Genomic DNA, 26,341 nt, shown 5'->3' with positions numbered 1-26,341 from the left:
AAGTATAAAAAAAACCTTAATGAATAATTTAATACCTATTTCGTAGATATGGATATAATAATTATTATAAGAGAGGCATATTAGGTATTAGAAATGCTGAAATTATATTTATAAGGTAATTGTAAAATATGCTTAACTTAGAATGTGGCTAGGAAATAGTTTCTTTGAATATTTAATATTTCATACAAGGGTTATGTTAAAAAAAGTATTTGTTTGATCTCCAAAAGAGCCTCCATTCGTAAAATATATTGAAAACCGTTTATATGGATAAGAGGAATAATTTTATAAAATGTAAAAAATAAATAAGTTGTAACAAAAAAATGTTTTTTCAGGTTATTGAAGAGTAGATTACACGTTCTTAATAAGAGTAAAAAAGACATGAAAAACCTTTATAATAGTAACCCTGTAGAGTTAAATTCAATTGAAGAGTATTATTATAAACATTTCGTTACCGCTGGAACGTGTTTCTAACCAGCTTCAGTCTTTCCACAAAAACGAATATAAAGAACTAACTCAAATTTCATTAAATAAATCATTTCACGTGTTAGCCCTTGCATAAATGAACGAACAAAATTAAGTACTTTCAGTGTTAAAGTTATCCGAAACCCTATTATCTATGATTAATATAGTGCCAAATTTAATGTCACACAATAAATCCAGCTTCATAGAAAATAAAATTTATGATTTACTTAAATCCATGTACCACGTAAAATAGTTACAGCATTTTACACTATATAGTACAATATTCATAAAAATGTATAAATAAATATTTTTTTTATTAAATGCAATCAACATTTTACGAACTTAAAAAATAGTATCTTAATAATGTATAATATTAATTATTACAATAAATATTTTTACCAAGAATAGAACTTATAAGACAAATATTTATCGCAGTGGGATAACTGATTATTATTAGATAATTAACTATCTCATGAATATTTTGCATCATAGTTATAGTTCGCATATAAGCTAATATCCGAAACTTATAGATTGTAAAATTAAAAAAAAATAGATTTATCTGATTGGAAATCTTACAGAAAAAACTGATTGTCAAGTATTACAGGACATATTCATCTAGGAAATATGAAGGGGTACCAAAATTAGTTGGGGGTACAACAGTTTCGAAATTTATAGAAATTTAACGAGCTGCGGCCTTCGGGAGTCATAAATATTCAGTAAGTAAATTAACATTAAAAACTTTAAGTATTGTACAATGAATTAATATGTAGAGTAGAATAAAATAATTTACCATGTTGGAACTTAGACCTAGTCATAAGAATAGGAGGCGATTCGAAAATTTCATATATTATATTTTACATCGTAACTACAAACCATTAAAAAAATAATTACACTTATATAAATAAAATATAAGATTGTTCAATTTTTCAAAAATATCACAATTTTAAAGTTGACAGTGAAATAATAATAGTTTCCTAAAGTGAAATAGGTAAAAATTAAAATACAGGACCACAGCAACCAATTGTATGTTTTTAATGTGTGATCATTGAGTTATATGAAAACTTAAGTGTTATTATACATATGTTATGTAACATAAGTTAAGCAAAGAAATATAAAAGTAAAATGTTTTTTTGTGAATGAAAAAATTCATGTAGTCATAGAAAATTAAGCAGGCAATTTTTTGCTATCATGGATGTAATCACAGTGACTTGAACAATAATATTTACATTTTATTCCTTATGTTCAGTTGTTATTTATTACTAATAGTTTACGTGACCATTTTAAAAGAAATAAAAAATCTTGGTACACAAATCTTCATTAGTTACTCTTAAAAAATGTAACCATTTAGTTATAGACCACCTACCATTAAAATGTTTTTTTTTCAATTCACACAGAGTTCTGTTGAGTAGCACCACAACGTTCAGACGTGCCATCATCTTGAGTATACGCTACAAGCATTACTTCAACTGCATCTTGATTATCTTCTTGATCACCCATCATTAATCCATCCTAAAATAAATGTGTTATTATTTCATCCATTCAAAAAAATTGTGTTATTATTTCTGACAACGTTTAGTTGTTAAAGAGAAAAAAATGCTTTGAGTATGACGTCCCATTGATACGGAAAGAAGAAAAAAATCTTATTAATAATTTTTATTTTAGTCTTATTAAAATTAATGGCATTAACATAAAAAATAGAAATTCGTTGTTGTAAAATAACATAAAGTCAACACTGATATCTTATTTACAAAGAAATTCAGAAGATTTCTTAAATCAAACAAAGAGCTTTACTACTATTAATTAGTGAGATAATCACTAATGATATGGATGTGCTCTTTCAGATATAAATGTAATAACATTAGAAGATACTCATGAAACTCTCAATTTATTAAATTGATTAACCATTCTCTTAAAATTTAAAACGTGAAGCTACCTCGTTTTGCATCAAACCCTTTAATTATGGCGATAAAAATTATCATAGTACTCTGAATCTAATAACATTGAAAAAAACAATTTTTTGTTGGTAAAAATATATTTTGACGTTTATGAAAATAAAAAAATCCATATATATATATATATATTAATCCTAATTTATATTGATTTACAAAGTAAGGTTTTTATCAGAATAAAAGAGTTATATTAAAACTACAATTACCCTTAATTCATGAGATTATGTTATATTAAGTACAATTGTTATAAGTTAAAGTAAATTGTATAAAAAAATAAGTGATAACACTTATCTGAAAATATATTAAATAATGCAGAAATCTACGAAAACTTTATATTTTATAACATTCATAAAATATAAGTTGTTATTTACTGTATCTATACATTGTATATTGTTTTAAATTATTTATTTCAAACTTTTTATATTTCATTTCACTTTTTCTTCAATTTTAATACATTTTAAGACTGATATAAAATTGATAGTAAACTTTTACTAAATTCATTCTTACTTTTCAAAAACTTTATACTTTTATGATTTGTTAAATCTATTTTGTAGTTACCTAAGTTTAGCTTAAGAGGATTACAATTAATTATAAAACCAAGAAACTAACTTAAAGTTAATGGATTATTTTATATTATGCCAATTTGATTAGTATTATCTTTGTTTTATGAGCTAATAATATTAAAATAGTCTTCGTAATTTAAAGAAATATATAAATTTTATTATGTTGAGTTACAATTTTAGTATTATTTGTATTTTTGATTTTAATCCTTAATTTTAGTTAATATTATTTTTAAATTACTCAAAAAATTATTGTAAAAAATTATAATTCATTATAGAATATTTTTCGAGTAAAATAAGTAAAATATTATCATAAATAATTTTTTTATACTGAATTGTAAAAATATCATTATTAAAATGTTTAACTTTTATATATACAGAGCGAGTTAAAAGATATGACTTATAAAATAATTTTTTATTATTCTTTTTTTTCCTCTCTTTAATCCCAACTACTTGGGGTCGGCCATTCCCTTATACACGAATTCAGTCCCCAGTTAAGTGATGATTTCCCTGCAACGTTGACATTATAAGCGTTGGGTTGACCCATACACATGACTAGTGAATCAGTTACCGCACAAGTTGGTCCGGCTGGTATCAAACTCTTTATTTTTTAGACCTTCTGCGCTTCTACAACATTAGTTCCTCTCACCAGTTGTCCTCGAGTACATACAAGATGGGACAATCCGACTAAGTTTCGTTCAGAACTCATCATACTTTTTGATAACATTTTACGCCGGCTTTCGACATGACGCAACCTTACCTTAGACGACTCTTACAACTGGCAGAGGTGCCGTAAGAGTATTCTTATCTGCCATCCACGGGGACAAAATTTTTGATTTAATAACTATTTTACTGTAATATTTTTATTGAAAAATTTGTGTTCTAAACATTAAGTAAAAATTGTTTAAAAAAATATAGCAAAATGATTATTGGATGAAAAATTATTGAATTTGTCATATCTTAGTTACACACTAGTATATAAAATGATTAATTTGTCGTTGACCAATTGATTTCTTATTATTATTATTACAATAATAGTTACATGCATTATGATACCTTTCCTTGTATTTCCTCAGTAAATAAATTAAAAATATTCATACGTCTATATATTATAATACTGAAGTATATTGATACTTTTCATATTATATATGAATATATTATAATACATGTTTGGTCTCTTGTACTAAAATATTAATTTATTACTTAAAAATAAAATGGAATAGTTGCTTATGTGAAATCATTGTTAAGAATTAAAAAAAAATGTCAATGGTTGCTTAATATTTGATGTATTTGTTACCTTCTGTATAATATATAGCAATTTATATATTTTGTTAAACAATTTTCTTCCAATAGAAAGTTTTCTAACTCGAAGGATTTTGTAGCGGTGGTTTATTTGGTAAATTATAGTAATGATATTACTATTATTAAAATTACAGCACTTTAGTATAACAAGATGTGTCCTTGATATATTAAGCACCGATTAGAAAGCAAGTCATGAGTAAACAATATACAACCGTTGAAAAATTATTTTGTTAACATATTAAACTTAATATGAAAATGATATTACACAAATATGTTGGTATTTTTAAACTTAAGTGTCAACTCCATGACAAATGATTATACTATTGCGCACGTATTATTTGTGAACTAGTTACAGTTATTTACTCCAACATATTAATAATAACTATTACTAACGAATATTATTCAAAGATTAGTGACATTAAAATTAATGGATTTGCACAAAAAATTATTACTATAAAACTGTTATTCAGTTATACTTATACCGAAGAAAATTCCTCTAAAATAATCTATCTTATAATATTGTAATAAATCTTTTCTTCTTTAACTACTTCAAAAAATACAAAAAGTCGATATAATGAATATTATCATTTATATTTTGTAAAAATGTAATCAAAATATTTATTTTAAATTAAATAATAAACTATTTGAATATTTCAGGTGTTTCTAATTATTTTTGTGCAATGTTTAATGAGTAAGAGAAGTTTATAAAAAAAAAAGATAAAATTTTATTTAAAAAAAAAAAAAAATAATCTGTTTTCTTTTTGTTTAATACAACAATTAATAACCATATTAACCAATAAAAATCTTTGTCTATTACAGGTATTGAAATTAAAGAGAAAAAAAAGAAAACGTTTTCCTTTTTTTTCTTTTTTTAATATTTCACATACATTAAATTCATATTTTATTCTTGTTTTTGCTTTGAAATGTTGAAATAGTATGTTTTATAATATATGTCGTATAATATATTTACAAAATTTAACGTCAACGAAATGTAAATTTATTAAACATGAATATATAGAAAAATTATTTATTGGGTACCAACAAATAAGTAATCCTTTTAATTATTCTTAAAGATAGTCTCAAGATATTTATTGAATAAAAACCTTGCAATATACCTAGATTTTTTGTTTTAATATTTAGAGTTTTTATTTACTACCCATAAATTTTTTTTTTCTATTCATAAAATATATGTTATAATCTGATATATTTTTTTGTCAAATTCGCATTATTAATCATTTTATTCAAAATTGATTAGTATTTAGGAACTACATGCAATTATATTTGAAATTTCAATTGTTTATTTTTAAAAATTCAATTAATACAAGGTTTAAGCTTCAAAGTTTTATTATATTCACTGCTTTACATAACATTAGTGAATATTTGACCCAACTCATTTGCCTCACTTTGTTAAATTTGAGCTATTTTAAAGCAGTACACGTTCAACGTCAATATCGATTTATATTAAAAACTGGACACTGACATAAGGTATCAAAATCAAACTAATACCATAACAAAACATATTAAGCTTTTCAATTGAACCTGAGTCAGATCGAAATTTGAAGATGACAGGTAATTGTGTATTTTAGTAGGTATACAAATAGTTAATTTACTTATAGTTAACGGTGTTATTGTTTACGTGATACAGCTTGTATGATCTGTGTAAGCTATATAATTATAATTATCTCGTTTCTGTTTAAATTAATAATTATTTGACAACATAAAACGCACAATTATACATTTAATTTAATTTTGAATAAATGCCTTAGAAATAGTAATACAATGGAGGTATAGTTACAAGACTACGTTCTCTCATTAAATTAATAGAATCAAAAAAATCATAAGACAGAGATAATAATATTATATTAAAAATAATACTTAAGTACTACTATTAAGTATACTACTCTGAAATAAATTAAGAGTAATTATTAAATTCAATATTTTAAATAATTATGTAAATTATTATATTTATAAGTATGCAATAGTTACCATGGTATAATAAGAAGGGAGTACAGAAAAGATTATTGGGTAATCTTTTGTAGTGTTAATTTAATACAATAAATTACACATTAATATATTTACCTCAGATTTAGTTTTATGTTTGATATTATACTTAACGCTAATCAAAGATATATAAAGTTTTTTTCAGATAATGTATTTATTATGCGAAAGACACAAAGTTAAAAGCAAATAGTTTTGGTATTTTAAATTAAACCCTACACTTATATTTCATTAATTAACGCGAGTCAAAAAGTTGTGTGTTGAAATTCAATTATGTTTTGACAGCCAAAAGTAATCGGTGAAATTATGTTATATTGAATTTAGCAAGAATTCCTAAATTTTTCATTAAAATAATATTTGAAGTTTGAACAACTTTTAGTTGACTTGTATAGCACCATTATTGTCATTTAGACATTATTTACAATTTCATAATACAATCTTATTTTATAATACTCAATCTAACAATCATCATCAAACTCATTCTGATTTAAAAGTCATTAATGTATTCTGTTGGCTGATATAATATTCCTATATTTCTTGCATATATTTAAAGTAATTTTAATAAACAGTTACTAGTACAATAAATTACTTCTTCGACTTTTCTGCGTTAATGATTATAAGTCAATTTAGTTTCTATCAGATTTAGCGAAAACTTTGAATATAAAAAATGTTCTTTAAAGTTTTTATCACTTTTACTCATTTATTATATTATTATACTATAAAAATCTTGCCACCATTTAAAATTCTGTCCATTTGATTCGTCCTGGTATTTTTGATAAGAATATGTAGAGTGAGTGATTTATTAAAAATAAAAACATAATTATATTTTCTTTAAATTATAATTTTTGAATAATAATAATGTACAAATTTAAATTTAATTTATACTTACAAACCATAGTAAATATCAATTTTATTGCATAAAAAAAATGTGTTACTAGTAGATTTTAAAGATAACTTTTGACAGTTAAACAGGAACTTATTATCACGTATGTGTAATAATAGGTTCGCAGCGTTAAAAATTCTTATTTGTGTGTTATAGTAAAAATGGAATGTTGCTAAATACTACGCCGTTCTGCAAATTTTTTAAATCTTTAAATGGAAATATCTTAAAAGATAATGTTCAAAACTGATTATTGGCCAATCAAAATTTGAATTAGACTTTCTCCATTTAATAGTAAAAAAATAATAATAAGTTTCCATTAAACTTATTTAATTTTAAACTCGAAAGTTACCCCAAAAATTTAATTTTATCTTACAAAAATTTTATATTTACTATATCAAGTTTATTGTAAGAAAAAATATTTATTATTAATATTTACTATAGTTCATAAAAATAAGTCTAATTTTAATCTGTATATTTTTATGAAAAATAATTACTAAACAAAAAATTACTGGTAGTTTTCTTAATAAATCACACTGTGTATAAAGTACTTTTTACTTTATTATATTTATGTTAGTAATGAACCTAAAAATCTAAAAAGAAACAAAAAAATCTTAAAATAATCGATGTAAAACTGCAATACTTATGATTACACCTATAAACCTATTACTATGTTATGAAAATTAAGTTTACGAAGGTATAAAGACCTAAAGATTGTTAATTACTACCTATTTATTTTACTTGTATTTCTATCGTAAAAAGTAAAATATAATAATATTGTGTATACAACCCATAATAAATTCTGTTTCCTTCTGTTCTTATTATGTTTTCTACGGGTACAGTCTTAAAACCGTACCCGTATAATAATAATCGCATATAATAAGAAATTCTTATTTAAGTAGATTGCATAATTTATTATCCTCTATTACGACTTGTATGCTTAAACAATTTTTTGGAAGTTGTAATAATGTACTTGTAATAATATTTCAAAAATCTCTTCAGAAGTTTGTTAACAATTTATATATGTATCATTAAACATAATCTATATATTTTTTAACGTTACTAGAAATACTTTTTGGAAATACTTCTATATTTTCTTTAAGTATTAACCTGTAAGTGATAAACCATCCCAAATAAATATATTACACGATTTTAGCTTTGATGCGAAGCTGAGAATATATTGATTTTACTATGATGTATTTTTTTTGTGTCTGTTACCACTTTTTCTCAACTCTCATTGAACCGATTTCTTTCAACAATACGTCAAAACATCACAAATCGTTTCTAATCGAAGACATTACCCTCAAAAATTGAAAAAATTTCACTCGTTTCCCGGAAATCTTCAAAAAAATTACAAATTTAAAAATTTTATTTTTTGAAATTTTAATGAAAACTGCAATAACTTTTTCAAAAATGACCAAATCATTATAATTTTTTCTTATACTGATAAGTTAGGTACTTTTCTATCATTTTCTATATTTTTCTTATAAATCTGATCCTTTACCTGCCCATAGGGGGGATTCAAAATGACAACTATTTCAACTTAATTTTTGAAAGTGTTCCAGAAATACTGACATTTTTATATATACTTTAAATTAAAGCTTATGTAATATACTCTATTATGGAAAAATGTTGTACTTTATTTTATTTTCATGGTGAAAACTAACACAAAAATTAATAAAAAAAATACGATTTTTGTAAAAAAAAAGTATTTTTTATATTTTTAACTTTATAACGCTATAACTTTTTGAAAAATGTATGGATCATAATAATTTTTTTAAGATAAGTACTATTTATACTTTTATTTTATGGGATATATATTTTTTTTTAAATGGGACCATATACCCTTTATATATTTATATATTAATTCATATATTACGCTCATAAATCATAAAACTTGTAATCAGGATATAAATAAGGAAATAGGATATCATGTAGCTTTTGGAATAATTCACTAATTTATTAAAATTAAACACTATCTACAAATTTTCATCTAAGCGCTTATGATAGTGATTTTAATCATTCACAAATATCATTATATTTTATCCCTCTATGCTGGGTTTTTGTTTTACCTATATGATGATATTTGTATTAAGTATATTTATAAATGTTATAAATATAAATATTGATTATTATTAGAATTGACCTACAAGTAAATGTGATTTTGAATTGTTTTTAATATATATATATATTTATATGCATACTGAGACGTAAACGTTATCCATCCACACTTGTCCAAAAGGTATGATATCACTGTTATCAGCTGTTTTTCAACCATATGATAACGTTATTATTACGCTTTTTTCAGTCATTCATAATTGAAATACTTTATAACCATATGACAACGTTATTATTACGTTTTGTTCAGTCATTCATAATTGAAATACTTTGAATGATATTAGAACATTATATCTTATGTACTAGAAAATTATGATTTAGTAAATTTTTATATTTTAAGTTAGTTATAAAGTTAAGCGTAGATTAATAATACGAATTTTTGAATAGATTTGGTATTTGGATAAAACACATATTAGATAACTAAAATGTCAAAGTATCCAAACGGGTTTTCAAAAGATGAGTTATCAAGAAAGTTCCTTTCATGGATTCATATATTATGAACTGTATATTTTGTAAAGCAATTAAATCTTACAATTTTTATAAAAACACTACACGATATTTCAATGAATGTAGATTTTTTTTTTATACAAATAATATGAAAATTTATTATGTTTTGTATTGATCGTGATTTGTTCGATGATATTAGATTGTTAACTAAAATTAGTGACGAACTAAAAGAACATATTAATCCAACAAGAAAGAAAGATTTAACGGAAACATTTTATAACTACTACTCACGACCAAATCAAGTCCTGTGAAATCAGTTGTGGCTGTAGTACGACCTGAGGGTAAAATCACTGACGTAGGCAGCAATGTTTCCTGGCACGTATCATTACCATTACACGTTCTTTCTAATCGGTACCCACCGACCCGACCTCGACGGCTTTGACTAGAATCTATACGAGCTGCCCTGTACGCTACATTGTCTCGCCAGCAAGGCAACACTTGTTTAAATTCTTTTCGAAAGTTTTCGTTTAGCCAAGCGTATAAAAATGGATTATAGCACGTCGAGCTCATTGCAACAGCGTGTGCCGAAAAGAAAGAGAGGTAATAATGCTGCCAACTGGTCGTTTGTTGGTAGAAATCGTTCATAAAATTAATAGCAGTCAGTGGTAGCCACGACACTCCAAATATAGCCACCATAGCTATTAACATTCTGAAAACAGCAAAATACAATTGAAATTAGAGTTAATTGGTTTATCCCAAAATGTAGGATTTATAATTAAATGTAAAACAAATATATACTATATTACAATAAACAATAATCGTTTTAATGGTCCGTGGGATTTCCACGGACCTATATACACTCTTAAAATTCTAAAAAATAATAATAAACACTATGGAAAAATTTTTATGTAATTTTTTCATTATGAGATGCTTAATTTAATAAATAAATCATTATAAAAAAAAAAATTCCCATTGGAGTCTGTACCTATCATCTACCTTAGTGGAGATCCGACGTAGTAGACTCCAGCATAGATAAAAATTTGGCATTTATTTAACATCACAAGTATAAATATTTAATGGAATTTTATAAAAAAAAAAAAAATAGAACAAACAAATTTTAATGAACAATTTACAAATTTTGACATGGTAGCAAATTACTTATGAAAAAAAATTGTTGAGCATTTTTCATTTTTAATCTATATCTATATTTCAAAGCTTTAATTTGGTTTAGTTTTGAATTTTTTGCTATTCAAACCCAATTAAAATTGGTCATTTATAACGAAAATTGTATGATTTTTGGTCTAATTTGTAAAATAAAATTTTTGAAGAGTTTTATTTTTTCGTTTTAAAATGAATTGAGTCAACATTAACTTGCTATAAATTTGAAAGAAGCAGAAATTTTGGAATATAATAAAAAATAAATAATATGTAGACGTAATGTTTAAACCTTTTTATTTTAAGTTTTAATTTCAAAATATGTATATTTTTAGCAAGGTAAATTTCTAAAATATTGCCAATAAAATTGCTGCAATAATTTGTTAAGTTTTCAAAAAGTTTTTCTATGTAAGGTGAAACTAAACAAATAAATATCGACTATTTTATAACAGTTGTAATTTTTTGTATCATTTCCCTTTAAAATTGAATTGAGAAAAAAATTACCAAATTATAGTGCTGATAACTTCAGTTTAATACAATTAAGATCTGAGACGAATTGTTCGAGTAAATCCGTCCAGTAGGAATAGATAATTCATAAGGTCAGACACGAAAAAAAAACACGACATAGTTACACTAATATATTTTCAGTTATGCATCAAATCTAAAAATTACAATTATATACGATATTATTAGAAATTAAAAAAGTCATATGTTTTTCTATTAGAGATCCGTTTAATACTTGGGAAATTTGGTTGAAATCAAAAATCGGAAGCTACCCGACGTCTGCTCAAATATTGTCCCTATCTCTTGAATGATCTTTAATTATCTGAAGGTTACACAGATAATCGTGTACCTTAACTTGTTATTTACTACTTTTTATAAATTATATAATTATTATATAATTATATAATAAAGTTAAACTATTGATTTTTGCTAAATAAAATATATTACGAATTAAGTAAATGAAAATACAACGTGTATCATATAAGTGGTAAGAACATAGTAGTAAATGTTCTAACACTCTAAATAAATCAAATGTATTACATTAAAAGAGTTATCTATTTTTTTAATGTGAGATGTAAGACTTTTTACTTAATGCATTCGCTAATACGAGCAATACTTAATACAAAACGAAAAATCAGTTAAATTATAAATTATTGGTCATTCTTTAAAGTTCTCTAAAGGCTTATTTTTATAGAGTAAAATAATACCCAAAATAGTTTAATTAAAATTAGTTAAAATTTTTAATTATATTTATAAGAATGAACGAAGTATAAAAATAGAAATATTATTCTTGACTGTTCTTAAACATCGATTTTTATAAGAACGGTATCTATACTACACTTGAAAGAATACCTTAAATCAAAAATATTATTTCCTTACATTTTATCTATAATACGTTGTAAGTTAGCATTTTTATGGTTTAGTGGTAAATGAATACTCATACAGTCTGATAACTTGTAAATCAAAGCCCTTTCATGTCTATGCTTATGAACTCATCCAGATGTCAAATATAAAAATAAAAATGTACTCGACAAAAAAATTTAACTGATAAATTTAAATAGATTATAAAAATTATATGATATATAGTTTACATAGAAGTATAAAAACTGTGGAAGATAAAGTTGTACTGTTATGAAATCCAATCAAGACAGTATTGTATCAGAATGAAATATGTATGTGCCTGAAAGAAGGTCAAGAATTGTGTAATATGAATTTCAAAAATATATCTATTGTCACAAAAATACATGAGAAATATCAAAGAAATATATTTCAAATAAATTTGAAATATTCGTTTGAATTTATTATTTCTTTTATAATATTTGTATAGGGAGCCCAATAAAAATTTAACATATAAATCAAAGTAGAACGCTTTAGATGCATTATGTATACACAGCGTTATAATACATAATACAACACAATTTTTGAAGAATAATATTCAATTGGATTTTATTTTATTGATGCAAATGAAGTGAATTTATGATTTAGTTAAATAAAAATTTACTTATTTACTAAATTAGACATAAATCAACATTAAATATTCGACATTTTTATTAGTATATTTTGAGATATTAAAACAAAAATGTTTCATATTTAAACAATTTTGACTGAAAAAGACTAATAAATGAATTTATTTATACATATAAAAACTATTTTATTTTTGAGTTAACTAGTTGAAAAAGATATATTATTATTATTACATTGTATATTTAATTTTAACTTTTTATGTTAGAAAACAATTTTGATCAATACAAAACCCGTTAAAAAATTCTTTAGATAATAGTTTGATCCATTTATATTGTTACATCAAAGTATATGTCATTAAATAAAACAAAGCAAGCAATACACAATAAAATCAATCTGCGCCAAATTAATTGACTTGTACAAATAAAATGTAATTCATTCTATTGTTTGATATTCAAAGCGTACAGTCATAATTGCTAATGGATGGATGAGTAGAAGTAAATTAAAATTTAAGAATTGGACTAGAATAATTTATCACAACTTAAATATTATTATTAATTATAAATTGTGCATAATATGATAAAAAAACGATATTTTATACTTTTGAGTAATAAATTCAAATCATGTCAAACTTGTTATTTTATTTTTTAGTATTTGAGATTTTATTGATTTAAACTATGCTGTTCTCTTTTTTCAACTAATGCCTACTAAACATGTTATCTTGTCACAAACTTTAATAATAATTATTTAAAAACAAATACAAGAAAATGTTTAAAAACTATGCGACATTTTTAGAATGTATACTAAGTTTAATGCTAAAAATTGTAATTATCATATTTCAACAGTTTGCATTCATACGCAGAAAAATGATTATTTAAATTTACTGTCAGTAAAATTTTTTATAACTGAAAGTATTTTTAATGATTCCCATGAGACTCATACCATACATAATGCTGCTATTATATTTATTTGATGGAGACTAAAATTATGACTATTAGTGTAACAGTTATAAAAAAAACAATAACAAAATATAAAAAGAATCAATAATAACAGAATGAAGAACAACTACTTATTAATCACGAAAGAAAACACTATGTCATTAATCCTTATTCAAATTAATCATTAAATTGTATTAATATTGAAATTATAGAAACTTATTGTGTAATTAAACTAAAATATAATTTAAATATAATAAAATTACTAAATTAGTATAACTGAAAAGTATTAAAAAATAATTGTTTACATTTAAACAAGAAATAACAATAAATATTTTTTAAATATTTTATACAATTTTTAATTTTTAATTTTATATTTTATGGTTTTAAGTCAGTTACCATTTTTTTGTCATATTATAATCTGACGATGAAGTAATTCGAAATTAATAGTTTACCAATAATTTTTTAACGCTCTAAGACATATTTATTTAATACATGTTTTATTTTCGAATTATATTTATTTATAATAAATTATAATTATACCTATTATTGTTAAGTATTCTATATTTATAATTGCAATGGAAACACATTATGGAAATGACAGTTTTACCATTGTCTTAATTTATTTTATAAACATTTCGCTCACAACGATTGAAAAAAAAGTAGAAACAAAACTATAATATTGGCGACAAGGAATTGCTCGATGTTTGATGCTCTGAATGATCATATCATTTTTTGTTTATTTATTATTTGCTTTTAACTTAAGTATCTGGTAAACACAAACTAAACGATAACAATAATATGCATACAATAAGAGCCCAATGGGAAATCTTCCAAAACGTTACACGAGTTCTTTTTTATCTAACTAAAGAATAACTCGACTAAAATACAAACAACTCTAGACGCCAGTTTGATGGCAATAAAAAATTGAAAAATGAATAATTTAGTATTAAAAAACTATTATGTTTATTACAGTTACAATTTATAATAATTATGGTTAGTATAGTTAGACAGTTAAAAAAAAAAAAAAAATGAGTAACATTTTTTAAATAATTGTGTAATATACAATTCAATTTTTAATTATTATTAAAACTTTTTTTTAACAACTGTACTGATATCTTATCAAAAATAATTAGAATATAAATAATCATCAACTAAATGTGTAAATCTATACCTGTTGGTACGACTTTTTCTTTCGCGTTCAACTTCTTCTCTTCTAGCGTTTTTTGTCGATGTTCCAGGTTTACATCTTGCACGATCATTTAACTTAAGCCATACCCGAACATAGCAAAAAGCTATTATTAAGAATGGTAAAACAAACTGTAGAATAGCAGTAATAGCACCAAATAGCTGAAAAAAAAAAACAAAAACTTGTTATTCAGATAAAATAAAAAATTTAATTTAATGAAATCCGATAAAAATTCGTGAGAAAAGGCACATATGATAAAGTTTTTATGCGTGTATACTGAAATTAAATATGTCTAAGAATTGAAAGGACTGTAAGCTAATACTAAAAGGAGAGTAAATACAATGCATCTTATGTACATAATGCAGTGATTCAGTAAAAGAAAAATATAATAACAGTTCTATATATAAGCTTGTAATGGTACATTAATATAGTATATACTACACTAAACTTTATAAACACAATATATATGTCCACTAACATACACACTATTTATAGGCTGAAACCCACAGTCTTGTTTTCACAATATCAGTACTGGTCAGTACTATCAATGAATATTAGATACTCGACTTCATTATTCGATATCGAATCTTGTAAGAATATGTAATGCAATGTTCGTTTTTTGCATAACGATGTTTAACTACATTAGAGATTATTGGTTGTGTAAATACAACAAGTAAGAACACAATGAATACATAATATGTATTGATATTATGAATAAAAGTCGTGGATACAGACCGGAAACAAATAATGATAGGCCAATATTGAGAAGACATAAACATCAACGAACCAAATTAAAAGATAAATAGTTTAATACTAACAAACATACAATCGCAAGTCGAATACGGAATACAATTGTCCCTAAGACAAAAACTTTAAATAATGTCTTAAAATACAAAAAAAAAAAAAATAATATTTAACATGAAATTGCGTGTTCTAATAAGATATGTCTAAAATGATAAATATTGTAATAAATATATTAGTTATTTAGGTTTTGAAATTTGTAACAATGATTAAATGAACCATACAAATTTTTAAATATGTGTCTATATTTTAACCAACAATCTAATAAAGAAAAATAATTAAAAATAGTAAACAATTATACTATCTTCGTAACCCATAAATTTCATTGCAAGCTTATTTTACAGATTTCTCAATGTTCAAAACCTGTCGTAATACAGAAATACATTTTAGATTTAATATTATATTATTGTTGTTATGAACACTTTTTTTATATTATTATATTTTGTATATAATTTATGAAGATCTTCGATCTATTACATTCTTTACAATCGAAATAACTTACGTCCATCGATTTATATAACAATTTGCTTAGCCAAAATGTTTCATATTCTAGGGTTGCTACATTCAACTACATTCAAAAACTCATTAAAACTCTTAAGCTATCATTAAACTGTCTTTGTCTTGATATGTTTTCGTAACAACCTCACGTTTTTATTAAACATCCTGAAACCTTCCATTTATTCCTAGTCCATTGAATTCTTATTATTTTGGTAAATATAACTTCTTCTTTGTAAAAATTTCTTAGCTGTGTGTGAATGCTTATTTTTCTATTGTTGTATTTTAGCTTATAGTATATTTTATTTAATGTTTTATCATGATTTTTAAGTATTATTTTCCATAAAAAAATTAGTATTTTTCAAGATTGATATTAATAGAGTCCGTATCTATTTTTATACTTTTAGAAAGAAAATCTGCTAAAAAAATTACTCGAAAAAGATTTTTTGATTTCCAAATTAATAAAACAAAAAATGTTGTGAAATCGTCATTTTTATTAAAATACTTATATAAACCAATCCGAAAAATATTATTTTTACAGTTAGATAAGACAAGTATTTTTATGTAAAATATAAATTCCTGTTAACGACTAAAATTGAAGATATCGTGTCAAATAAATCACACTGTTTATAATTATCCGTAAATAAATTGATATAATCCTTTCAGAATTATTAATATTTTATACAAACTTTTTCTCATCTTGGATATTAATTTTTAAAAAGTACTTTAATTAAAAATTGAACCGGTTAGGTGCCTTGTATTTTACTGGCACAAATATTTTTTGTTCTTCTTACTTTTTGATCGATAAAATTGTTAAAATATCTTTTAAGATTTTCTTTGAAATGCAAATTATACTTAATAAAGATAACTTTCTTTTTAATTTTGTAAAATGTATACTTGATAATACTGAATAATTTAAATTATATGAATAATTCTTATAAACTCAGTAATAAAACAATTTTTTTGAAAATATTGTAATGAAATGATTATTATAAAATGAACACAAAGTTTGACTTTAAATAGAATAATTTAATTCAGAAGTATAACGTGGCAAAGTCTATAGGAGCACTTAGCACTCTTAAATGCTACCATAGCTCTCAAAAATTATATTTATATTTGTATTGAAATATATTAAAGGCAAAAAGAAATTACGTTAGACTATCAAAATAGTTTCTAAATATGCACCTATATATCTAATTAAAACAATTTGAACATATAAAGGTATTTTAAATAGTTACTGGTGTTATATAATTTCTGAAAAGAAATATTTATAATTGTTTTTTTACTGGGAAATACGATTTCAATTATTTCAATGTACTCATTGAAATGATTGAAAATGAAATACACATTTTGATAGCATTAGGTCTTAGATTTTCTCTAGTTGACGCTTCTTAATTATAATTCTTGAAGTGTTTAAAGAATATCCCAAAATTTTATGATCCATGAATTGAATATTAATGTTAAGTTTATAATATCAAAATAGAAACCAATGCAAACTACTTAATTTTTAAAAAATCGTAAATGTTCGTGTACTTGATATTTTTTTTGATAAATACATTAAAAATACAACTTTATGATAATATTATGTTTAAAAATCTACTGAAAAATCATTTATTATCATAATCTTTTTATTCTTAGATGATGATACTTCAGTGCGATTTGAAAAACGGCGACTTAAATAGGCAATTTAGCTACATCAATGAATTTATTCAATATTTATTTATCAATCTGTAATTACAAATATTTTAATTTTGAACATTAAAATGTTTTTATTGTTTAAAAGGAAGTAAAATATTCATATACTTAAATATTATAAGACGATTTTTAATATTATGTAATTATTTTTACTAAAAAGTATATAATAAAAAATATTTAAAGAATATATTAATTTTAGCTACGATTGATCAGTCTCTTTATATAACAAAATGTTACTAAAAAACTTATTGATAAAACAATTTATCATTTTCTTCTAAACCAGATATAAAAATATCGTTTTTCTGATAAATTAATTGATTACTTTAAATCACGAAAAAAAAACAAAAAAAAAAATGTTCCCTGGGAATTTATTTTTAAAAATAAACTGATAGCCACTATCAAATCTTCTCAATCATTTAATTTGTTTTTTCAGAAATTACAAAATTAGCCGAAATGGCGTTTGCCAAAGGATAATGGAGAAATCTTATTTTTATTTTAAATTATACAACTTATTATTAACTTATTTTAATCCGAATCATTCATTACAAAAAACATCGAAGAAAAATTTATTTATAACATTTTTTAATGTATAACATTTTAATCAGATAAATAAAAAATGTTTTGTTAAAACTGAATATATAATACTTAATAGTAGTAAAGATTTTATATAATTATTATAGTAAATAATAATTCATTTTTGCTATTGAATTTTAACAATACATTTTTTATTTTGTACTTAAATAATAATTTTTTAATTACTATACAACTTTGTCTGAAAAACGATAGCAAAAAACAATAGTCTTAACATTGCAATAAATAATAATATAAACAAAGCTGTTGATATTTTATAACTATTGTGGTTGTTAGATCTTAATTGCGCCAACCTAATTGCATGTATATGTATTTGTTAAAAATACATTTATTCGCTTATATTAGAAACTACTATTATTAACACGTATAAATAAAAAAAATGTATAAATTAAAATTATTAATTAGTTTTTTTTATTGTTTTTTAATTAATTTTAGTTTATAAAAAAGTAAACAAAAAGTGAAATACTATAATTTAAATAAAATGAGCTATAAAAAATAATGAATTATTTTGCATTATATTATAAAATGTATATTTTTAGCAAAATTATATAATAATTTTAGTATTAAATTTTTTTAGAATGTCAAAATGTAATATTTATTTTAAATTAATAATTATGATACATTTGAATTGGTTTATTCCTGTTTTTAATGAATAGTAAAAGAACATAAATTATAATATATTTTGAAAAGTATAATAATTATTTGAAACTGATGAAATTTTTTTTTTTAATTTATTCGAAAAAGTGACCGGAGTTTAGAAAAATGAAACAAAGTTGGTAATATTTTGTTTTGAAAATACACATTTTTACCTTACTCTAGGTAAAAATAAACTTCTTAAAAATGTATTATATTAAAATATTATTAAAAAACTGTGAACTTAACGTTTTTTAATCTTTATGAAACTCAATTATTATATCTCTTGCATGTATCTAGCTAAAGGTTTATTATCAAACTTGAAAATATCATTAGGGTTTAGTTTTACTTTGAACTACTCAGCTTATAAAATTAAGTCAAGGGATTGACATTATAAAAAGTAAAATAATCTCAGATTTTTCTTGGAATTTATTAGAATTTCCATTTATTTGGCTATTAAAATGTACAGAAAATAATTATATTCTGAATAAGTAAATTGTTTATTTCTCAAAAAATCTATACAGAGTGATCCATTTATCAAAGGGATGACCCATTCAATTATTACAAAGTAAATACAATATCAAAAAATACAATTTTGGATTTTTTTTAGTGACATATATTTTTTAACATAGCCCTTATAAGTTATAAGCGTGTTAACATTATTATTTTTAATGAAAGTATAAATATTTAACTTGCTTATAATATAGAAAATAATCTAATTAAAAAAATAACAGGTTGATAACAACTTTTAAACTAGTTTTTTAGAAATTTTTAACATTTTTATACATGGATAATATTTTTATATATGTGTGAGGAGCGAGCCAAGATATGATTAATGTGAAAAATAATTATACCTGTGACTTTCTCATACCTACATTTTAAAATACTTATAACTTTCAATGTACTGGTCCAAAATTTGTTATCGACCCATTGTTTTCTTAATTGGATAATTTTTATATTATGAATTAAGTATTTAAATTGTTATTAATGAAATATAGTTAACGTACTTATAAGTAATAAAGGATGATAATGACAAATAAATTAAAGCTGATAAATCAATATATACATAAATAAATATTTGTAACTTTAAATCACATTTTTTTTTCAATGTTGTATTTAATGAATAAATGTTAATTTATGTATTATTTCTGTAGCGTTCAGGCAAAATGATATATATGTAAAATTGAAAATTTTGAAAAAATGAAATTGAAACTTACAATTAACATTTAATACCGTTTTTCACGTGTATAAACATAAATAAAGTAATGTTTATATGTTATAAAACAAAAGTTATGAACCCAACTAAATATAGTTTTTATTTTTATTACTTGTTGATCATAAAAAAAATTAAAAAGACCAAAAATTTCATTATAGTAATGAATAGTTCTACTTAATTATATTAATAAATATTAAACTGATTATTGTTCATTGAAATATATAAAGTATGTAAAAACCAATATAATATATCAGTAAAATTTTTATAACCTATACGTTATGTCAGATTTTAATCTCATATATTTTATATTTAATTTAAAATCCAATTCTAAATTACATTGCAAAATTTAGTATATTATAGCGTTTTGTGCGATATTTATAGCTAAATTATAAAAAGGAATTAGATTTTTGTAGTTCCAATGAAAAATAATAGTAAAAATAAAGGAAAAAGGTGATACTTAGTAAAATTAATTTCAGTTATTTTTGCAGGAAATACTTTTGGTATAAAAACCACATGATATAGTTATAAATTTAAATACATTTCAAATAAAAATTCATTATTTGGTATTATCATACTGGTGGCAGCAATAATCTATTTCAATAGCGACAATGTATAATTGTTATCTCTCATTTTGATAACTGACGAGGACAATTTTTTTTGATAACTATCAAAAAAAGTAATTTTTGGACTATCATAACAGATTAATGACACCATGCTGGCAACAATAATACCGATTTCATTGCCACTAGTATTCTAAAACTAAATTAATGATAAATTTTTACTTGATTTAAATTTTTTAACAATCTGTTGAACGAAAAAGATTGATCGCATTAAAATAATTGTAGGAACAAATTAGTTTAAAATTTTTATTTCAATCATGTTATAAATAATGTTTTTCTTTAAGAAAGTTATAATTAACAATTTTTTCCCTAAAGGGACGAATAAAAAAATGATTTAACTACATATTATTGTACAGTTTTTTGAACTTGATAGTTTTTCTTCTAAAAAAACTATATAAATCAGAAATAGCTTAATTTTTTATCTATATCCATTTATTTATTTTTGAATCATAATTGTTCACATAATATTCAAAAAAAAAAAATTTCTATAAAAGTTGGTATATATTTTAATTGAAATTGTAATAAATAAATTTGATATCCAAACTCAAAGAAAAAATATTTTATGAGAAAATGTAATTATTTATGAAATATTTTTTAAAGGTTTTACATTATTTAAATTGATATTGTTTAAAATGATCACACATTCAGATAAAAGATTTTTGAAATACATAATTCATGAGTTACGAGCAAGAACTTATAAGTACTATAGAAATTATATTATATTTTGAGAGTTTTAAATAATTTTTCTCTTGATTATCAAAAAGTGTAAGTTTTAAAATGAAAACCATGTTTATTTTATGAAATTTGAGGTTTGCCTGTATAGTTAAATAACAAATAAATAATAAATTATCTTTCAAACAAAGCAGAGAATACGAAAACAAATAAAATAAAAAAATATATACTACTAGCTCATATTCGAAAATTTCATTTAGTGTTTACTTTAATATCTCTAAATTTTTCTTGAGTTTTAAGGGGTTCTAAAACGAGTTTTTAATTTTTATGGAGAACGTCAGTTGTTTAAAGAATTTTTTCGTGATCTGTCATTGAAAACCTTTTTTATTTTGATTATATTTCGAACATATGAAACCATAGAAATAATTAAACTGTAAAGAAGCCATATAAATGATGAAATTTTAATAAAGCCATAGAAATGTTCAAAGTATAAGAATCCATAAAAATACTCAAATTTTAAAGAAGCCAAAAAAATGGTCCAATTTTAAAGAATTTATAGAAATGTTTAAATTTTAAAAAGCCATAGAAATAATTCAATTGTAATGAAGCCATGGTATTAATAAAAGAAATATTATTATATCTCGTATATTTTATTAAAATTTTGTAATGGTATGGTTTTTTTAAAAAAGTTACTGCAGTTTTCAAATACAGAAACAAATTATGATTTTTATCATTGTTCTTCAAACTGTTGGCTCATATTAATAGTTGATATTTGATTAATGATGTGTAAATTAATTATGCTATCAATTAACTCAACTATGAATAAGCTTTAAATACCTTACTTTTAAATTCAAAGTACGCTAACAACAAAACGTTATTCAATCTTTTATACGCTTTGAAATGCAAATCATTCACATGTCAACAAGATAAAATGTCACCTTATATCTTGTCAGAATTGAATTCATGAATTTTAATTTTGCGGGTTTAAAATATTTAAACTGATTTTTGCAAAATATAATAGAATTTTATGCTAAATATTGCTGTAATAAAATTTAAATATTATCTGGATTCCAAAAGTAAATGTAATATTTTAATAATTTTAGAAGTTATTGGTAAATATTATATAATATAAATTTATATTTATTTTGTTGTAAAAAATATAGCCTTATATTAATAAGTAATGAAATGGTAGTCGGTACAAATATTTTTTATATAAGTAACTGTAAATGAAAATTTATAATGTCACCGTTATATTACAACAGTTATAAAATTGAATAAAATATCTCTTTGAAAGTACTAAAATTTATTTTGAGTAAATTATTATAACTCTACATTATTTTAAAATTAAATTTCACTGTTTTTTAAATTTTTTACCAGGGATGTGACAAATAGAAAAAAAATTATAGTGATTTTTAAAGGAAATTTTTCCCTTTTCTTTACTAAGATCTTTTCCACCACATGTGGTAGAATACTCATAAATCGCTCGTGAAAACTTTATTGCCCATAATATAAGCTTAACGCCTCTTTTAGTGAAGCCTATAACTCTTTACCTCGGTTTTATATCAAAAACACTAGAATTTTAACTTGTATCACATTGTTTTCTCAATAAAGTATAATTAAGATATTTTAAAATATTTCAATTAAAAATAAAGTTATTTGGAAAATTACGTTCAATGAAAATTCGTAAAAATGTAATAATACTAAATTTATATTGATTTTTTTCGATTTTGTTAAAACAGTTTAAATATTTCAAAACATGGTAATATAATTAATCTTTTATGGATTATATTTAAACAGAGTAACAAAAAGACTCCTGCCATCGGTATAACTGGGTGTGAATTTTACGTCTTACATACTTTATGACAAACTGTCAACACAAAAATATAATTCAACACTCTAGTAGTTTTTCCACGAGAACGAACAACAGTAAAAGTGGTAACGGTTTTAACAATTTCCTGTTTATTAAATTTTTTTTTAGCTACGTTATAGATACTATGTTATAGACATCTGTTTGATTTTTCAATGACACTAGAGAGAGAACTTTTTTTCTCTTACTAGTATCATTTCAAAAGATGACTATGAATAAGCAACAAACGTTCAATATGATATTGAAAATGTAGCGATGAGCATATATTTTTTAAAATAAATTTTTCTAATAAGAATCTAAAATTTAAAGATCGAAAAATTATGTTGTATAAATTTTTGTGGTAGATAATGTACACATGAAAAAATTGAAAATATTTACTTATATAAAAAAAAGTTTCTTTGGAATAACTTCAAATTTAAAAAAATAAATCATTTGATATAATGAATAAAAATAAACTTTTAAAAATTGAACTTTTATACATATCTTAATGCAACTATAGCATTAACTAAAACTTAGAATTACTTTAAGTTTTATAAAATAATATATTTCCAGAATAAACTTTTGAAAATGTTAATCAAGTTTATTTAATTAAGAAGTTCATAAACATAAGATAATATTTTATGGTTACAACAGTGTAAGCTTATATCAATTTTTTATAAACATAATTTCTTTAAGATGCATGTTAACAAAAGATGCAACATTGTTGTAATTTAAATTAAATATGTTAGTCATTTTCAATTAAAATAGACGCATTATTAGATAATAAAAAAACAAATGAATTTTGCTATATTAATATATTTGTTTTTAAAACATGTGCCAAATAATATAATTTATAAGACTCCAATACTTATATCCTTTTATGGTTTCTAACTTATAGTAATTAATTTTCTAATATTTTCATCTTCAATTTCATTTAATTAACGTAGATATATAATAGTAGGCAACTTACTTTTCTGATTGATTCTAAGGGCCATAGCTCTTCACAAAAGTCTTTACCATTTACTTCATTTTTCACCATATAAATACCGTACGGTAAAGTTGACACCAATGAAAATATCCAAATAGTAGCGATAATTTGAGCGGTCGTCCAAACAGTCATTCTCGGCTGGAATGGATAGATTATGACGAAAAATCGATCAATAGCTATGGAAGTTAATGTCAAAGTGGATGTATATACACTTGTGCCTTGGGCATAAGGAACGATGTGACAGAAAAAACTACCAAATATCCATCGTCCTGAAAAAAAAATTATCGTGATTAATGTAGGTAAAATATGTGAGTGTTTTTTTATATACAGCAAAGCTCTATCAAAAAACCATTTTGAAGAATGCGTTACACAATGGTGTAATATTTATAACGTGCGCGATATTGCAAAGAAAAGAGAAACACGTATTCACAAAATAATACGTCACGGTGCGACGTCCTTCTCCGGCAAAAACATCATGTTCGATTACGGTTTTGCTTGAAAAGTCTCATAGTAATCCTAAAGGATAAGTCCCCCCGGACATCGTTTCAGAAAAAGGGTTTGTCTGTATTTGATCTACAAATATTAAAGGCGCGAGCAACATTTGACAGACCAGAGTCCCACTGAAACTATTCAACTTCATTTTCTGTTCGACGAATAGAGCCATTGAGGTGAATGAGAAACAACAGCTTAGTATAAAATGGGATAATACAAAACAGTTCATGTAATAAATATCTCAACGAAAGTATAGGCGCCCGCTAACCGTTCATGTCGTCTAATCGCCTACTGATGGCTACAAAAAAATATGATTCGTGCTGAGTATAACAAATAAATTAGTTCGCTTGATCAGCAGTGTAGTAAACAGCTTAACTGTACGATAAAAATGTTTGAATATTAATTTATTAAAATGCACCCCTTCTATTATTGAAAACTAACGGTTTACACGAGTTAGGTTCAAATTCAACTATGCACGGTGCCAAATATCCAAAGAATAAATTATAAAAGAACATCAATCTAAATATTTAGTGAACAGTCAATAAACCTATTTTATGGAGTCACTGATGTCGCAGAAAGCTTAGAAGTTACACTAAGTACGGCAAGCTACTGACAAACTAATCATTTATAGCTCAAAAATCCTACATGCCATTGTTGAAGTTTTAACAATATTACAAAGCGCTAATTTAATATCAACTGTTAAAAAGACTATTTGAAATGTTAATTTCTAACAAAAATAATTAATCATATAATTATGATTTCTTCTATTGTTAAAAATGGGCTTTTGAAATTCAGCAATTGTATAGTCTATTTTGTTTATTAAAAATCAATTACGTGGTTGGCTGATGTTTCATACAGTAATATAGATCAAAATTGTTCTCTATAGTTAATCAATATTGGTAGTTCGTTAAGATTAAAAAAGTGTAACTAAATAATTTATAATAAAGAAAAAGTTCTGCACATGTTTTACAAATTTCACATTGTATATATTTAAATAATTAAATTTATCGTAAGTGAGGTATTATACAAAAGATCAATCACAATCGTCTAGGATAGTCTATCATTTATTATAATAAAGTTAAACTGTTTTAAATATGTACTTTAATCTTTAAAATAGTTGAATCTATGTTAATGTTACAATCTTAAAGACAAATTTATAATCAAATTAAATACCCAGCAAAGTGGAGTCGCGGCATAGTGGGGACGTTGCATAGTTGGGTCCAGTATAGATTTAATCTGACAGTGATTAAAATCACTATCATAAGAAACGCTTCGATGCAAATCAGTAGATAGTGTTTAATTCTAAGAAATTGGTGGATAATTACAAAAGCT

General features: G+C 23.2%; 1 protein-coding gene across 2 annotated transcripts in view; it reads right to left on the bottom strand.

Moving 5' to 3' along the window:
- Positions 1-26,341, bottom strand: part of LOC126901722 (prolactin-releasing peptide receptor-like) — a 97,563-nt gene that overhangs the window by 8,741 nt on the left and 62,481 nt on the right. For both annotated transcript variants that reach the window (XM_050678427.1, XM_050678426.1), the window contains 4 exons: positions 24,500-24,786; positions 14,946-15,121; positions 10,008-10,425; positions 1,826-1,971 (listed from right to left, as the gene is read on the bottom strand). In XM_050678427.1, the coding sequence (XP_050534384.1) occupies positions 1,849-1,971; positions 10,008-10,425; positions 14,946-15,121; positions 24,500-24,786 (1,004 nt within the window). In that variant the 3' untranslated portion in view covers positions 1,826-1,848. The remainder of the gene's footprint in view (positions 1-1,825; positions 1,972-10,007; positions 10,426-14,945; positions 15,122-24,499; positions 24,787-26,341) is intronic.

This window comes from Daktulosphaira vitifoliae, unplaced genomic scaffold (assembly GCF_025091365.1).
Source record: "Daktulosphaira vitifoliae isolate Bord-2020 unplaced genomic scaffold, ASM2509136v1 Scaffold_3, whole genome shotgun sequence".
Lineage (NCBI taxonomy): Eukaryota > Metazoa > Arthropoda > Insecta > Hemiptera > Phylloxeridae > Daktulosphaira > Daktulosphaira vitifoliae.
Note: the sequence above shows the minus strand (reverse complement) of the source record. Positions and strands in the feature narration are given on the sequence as shown.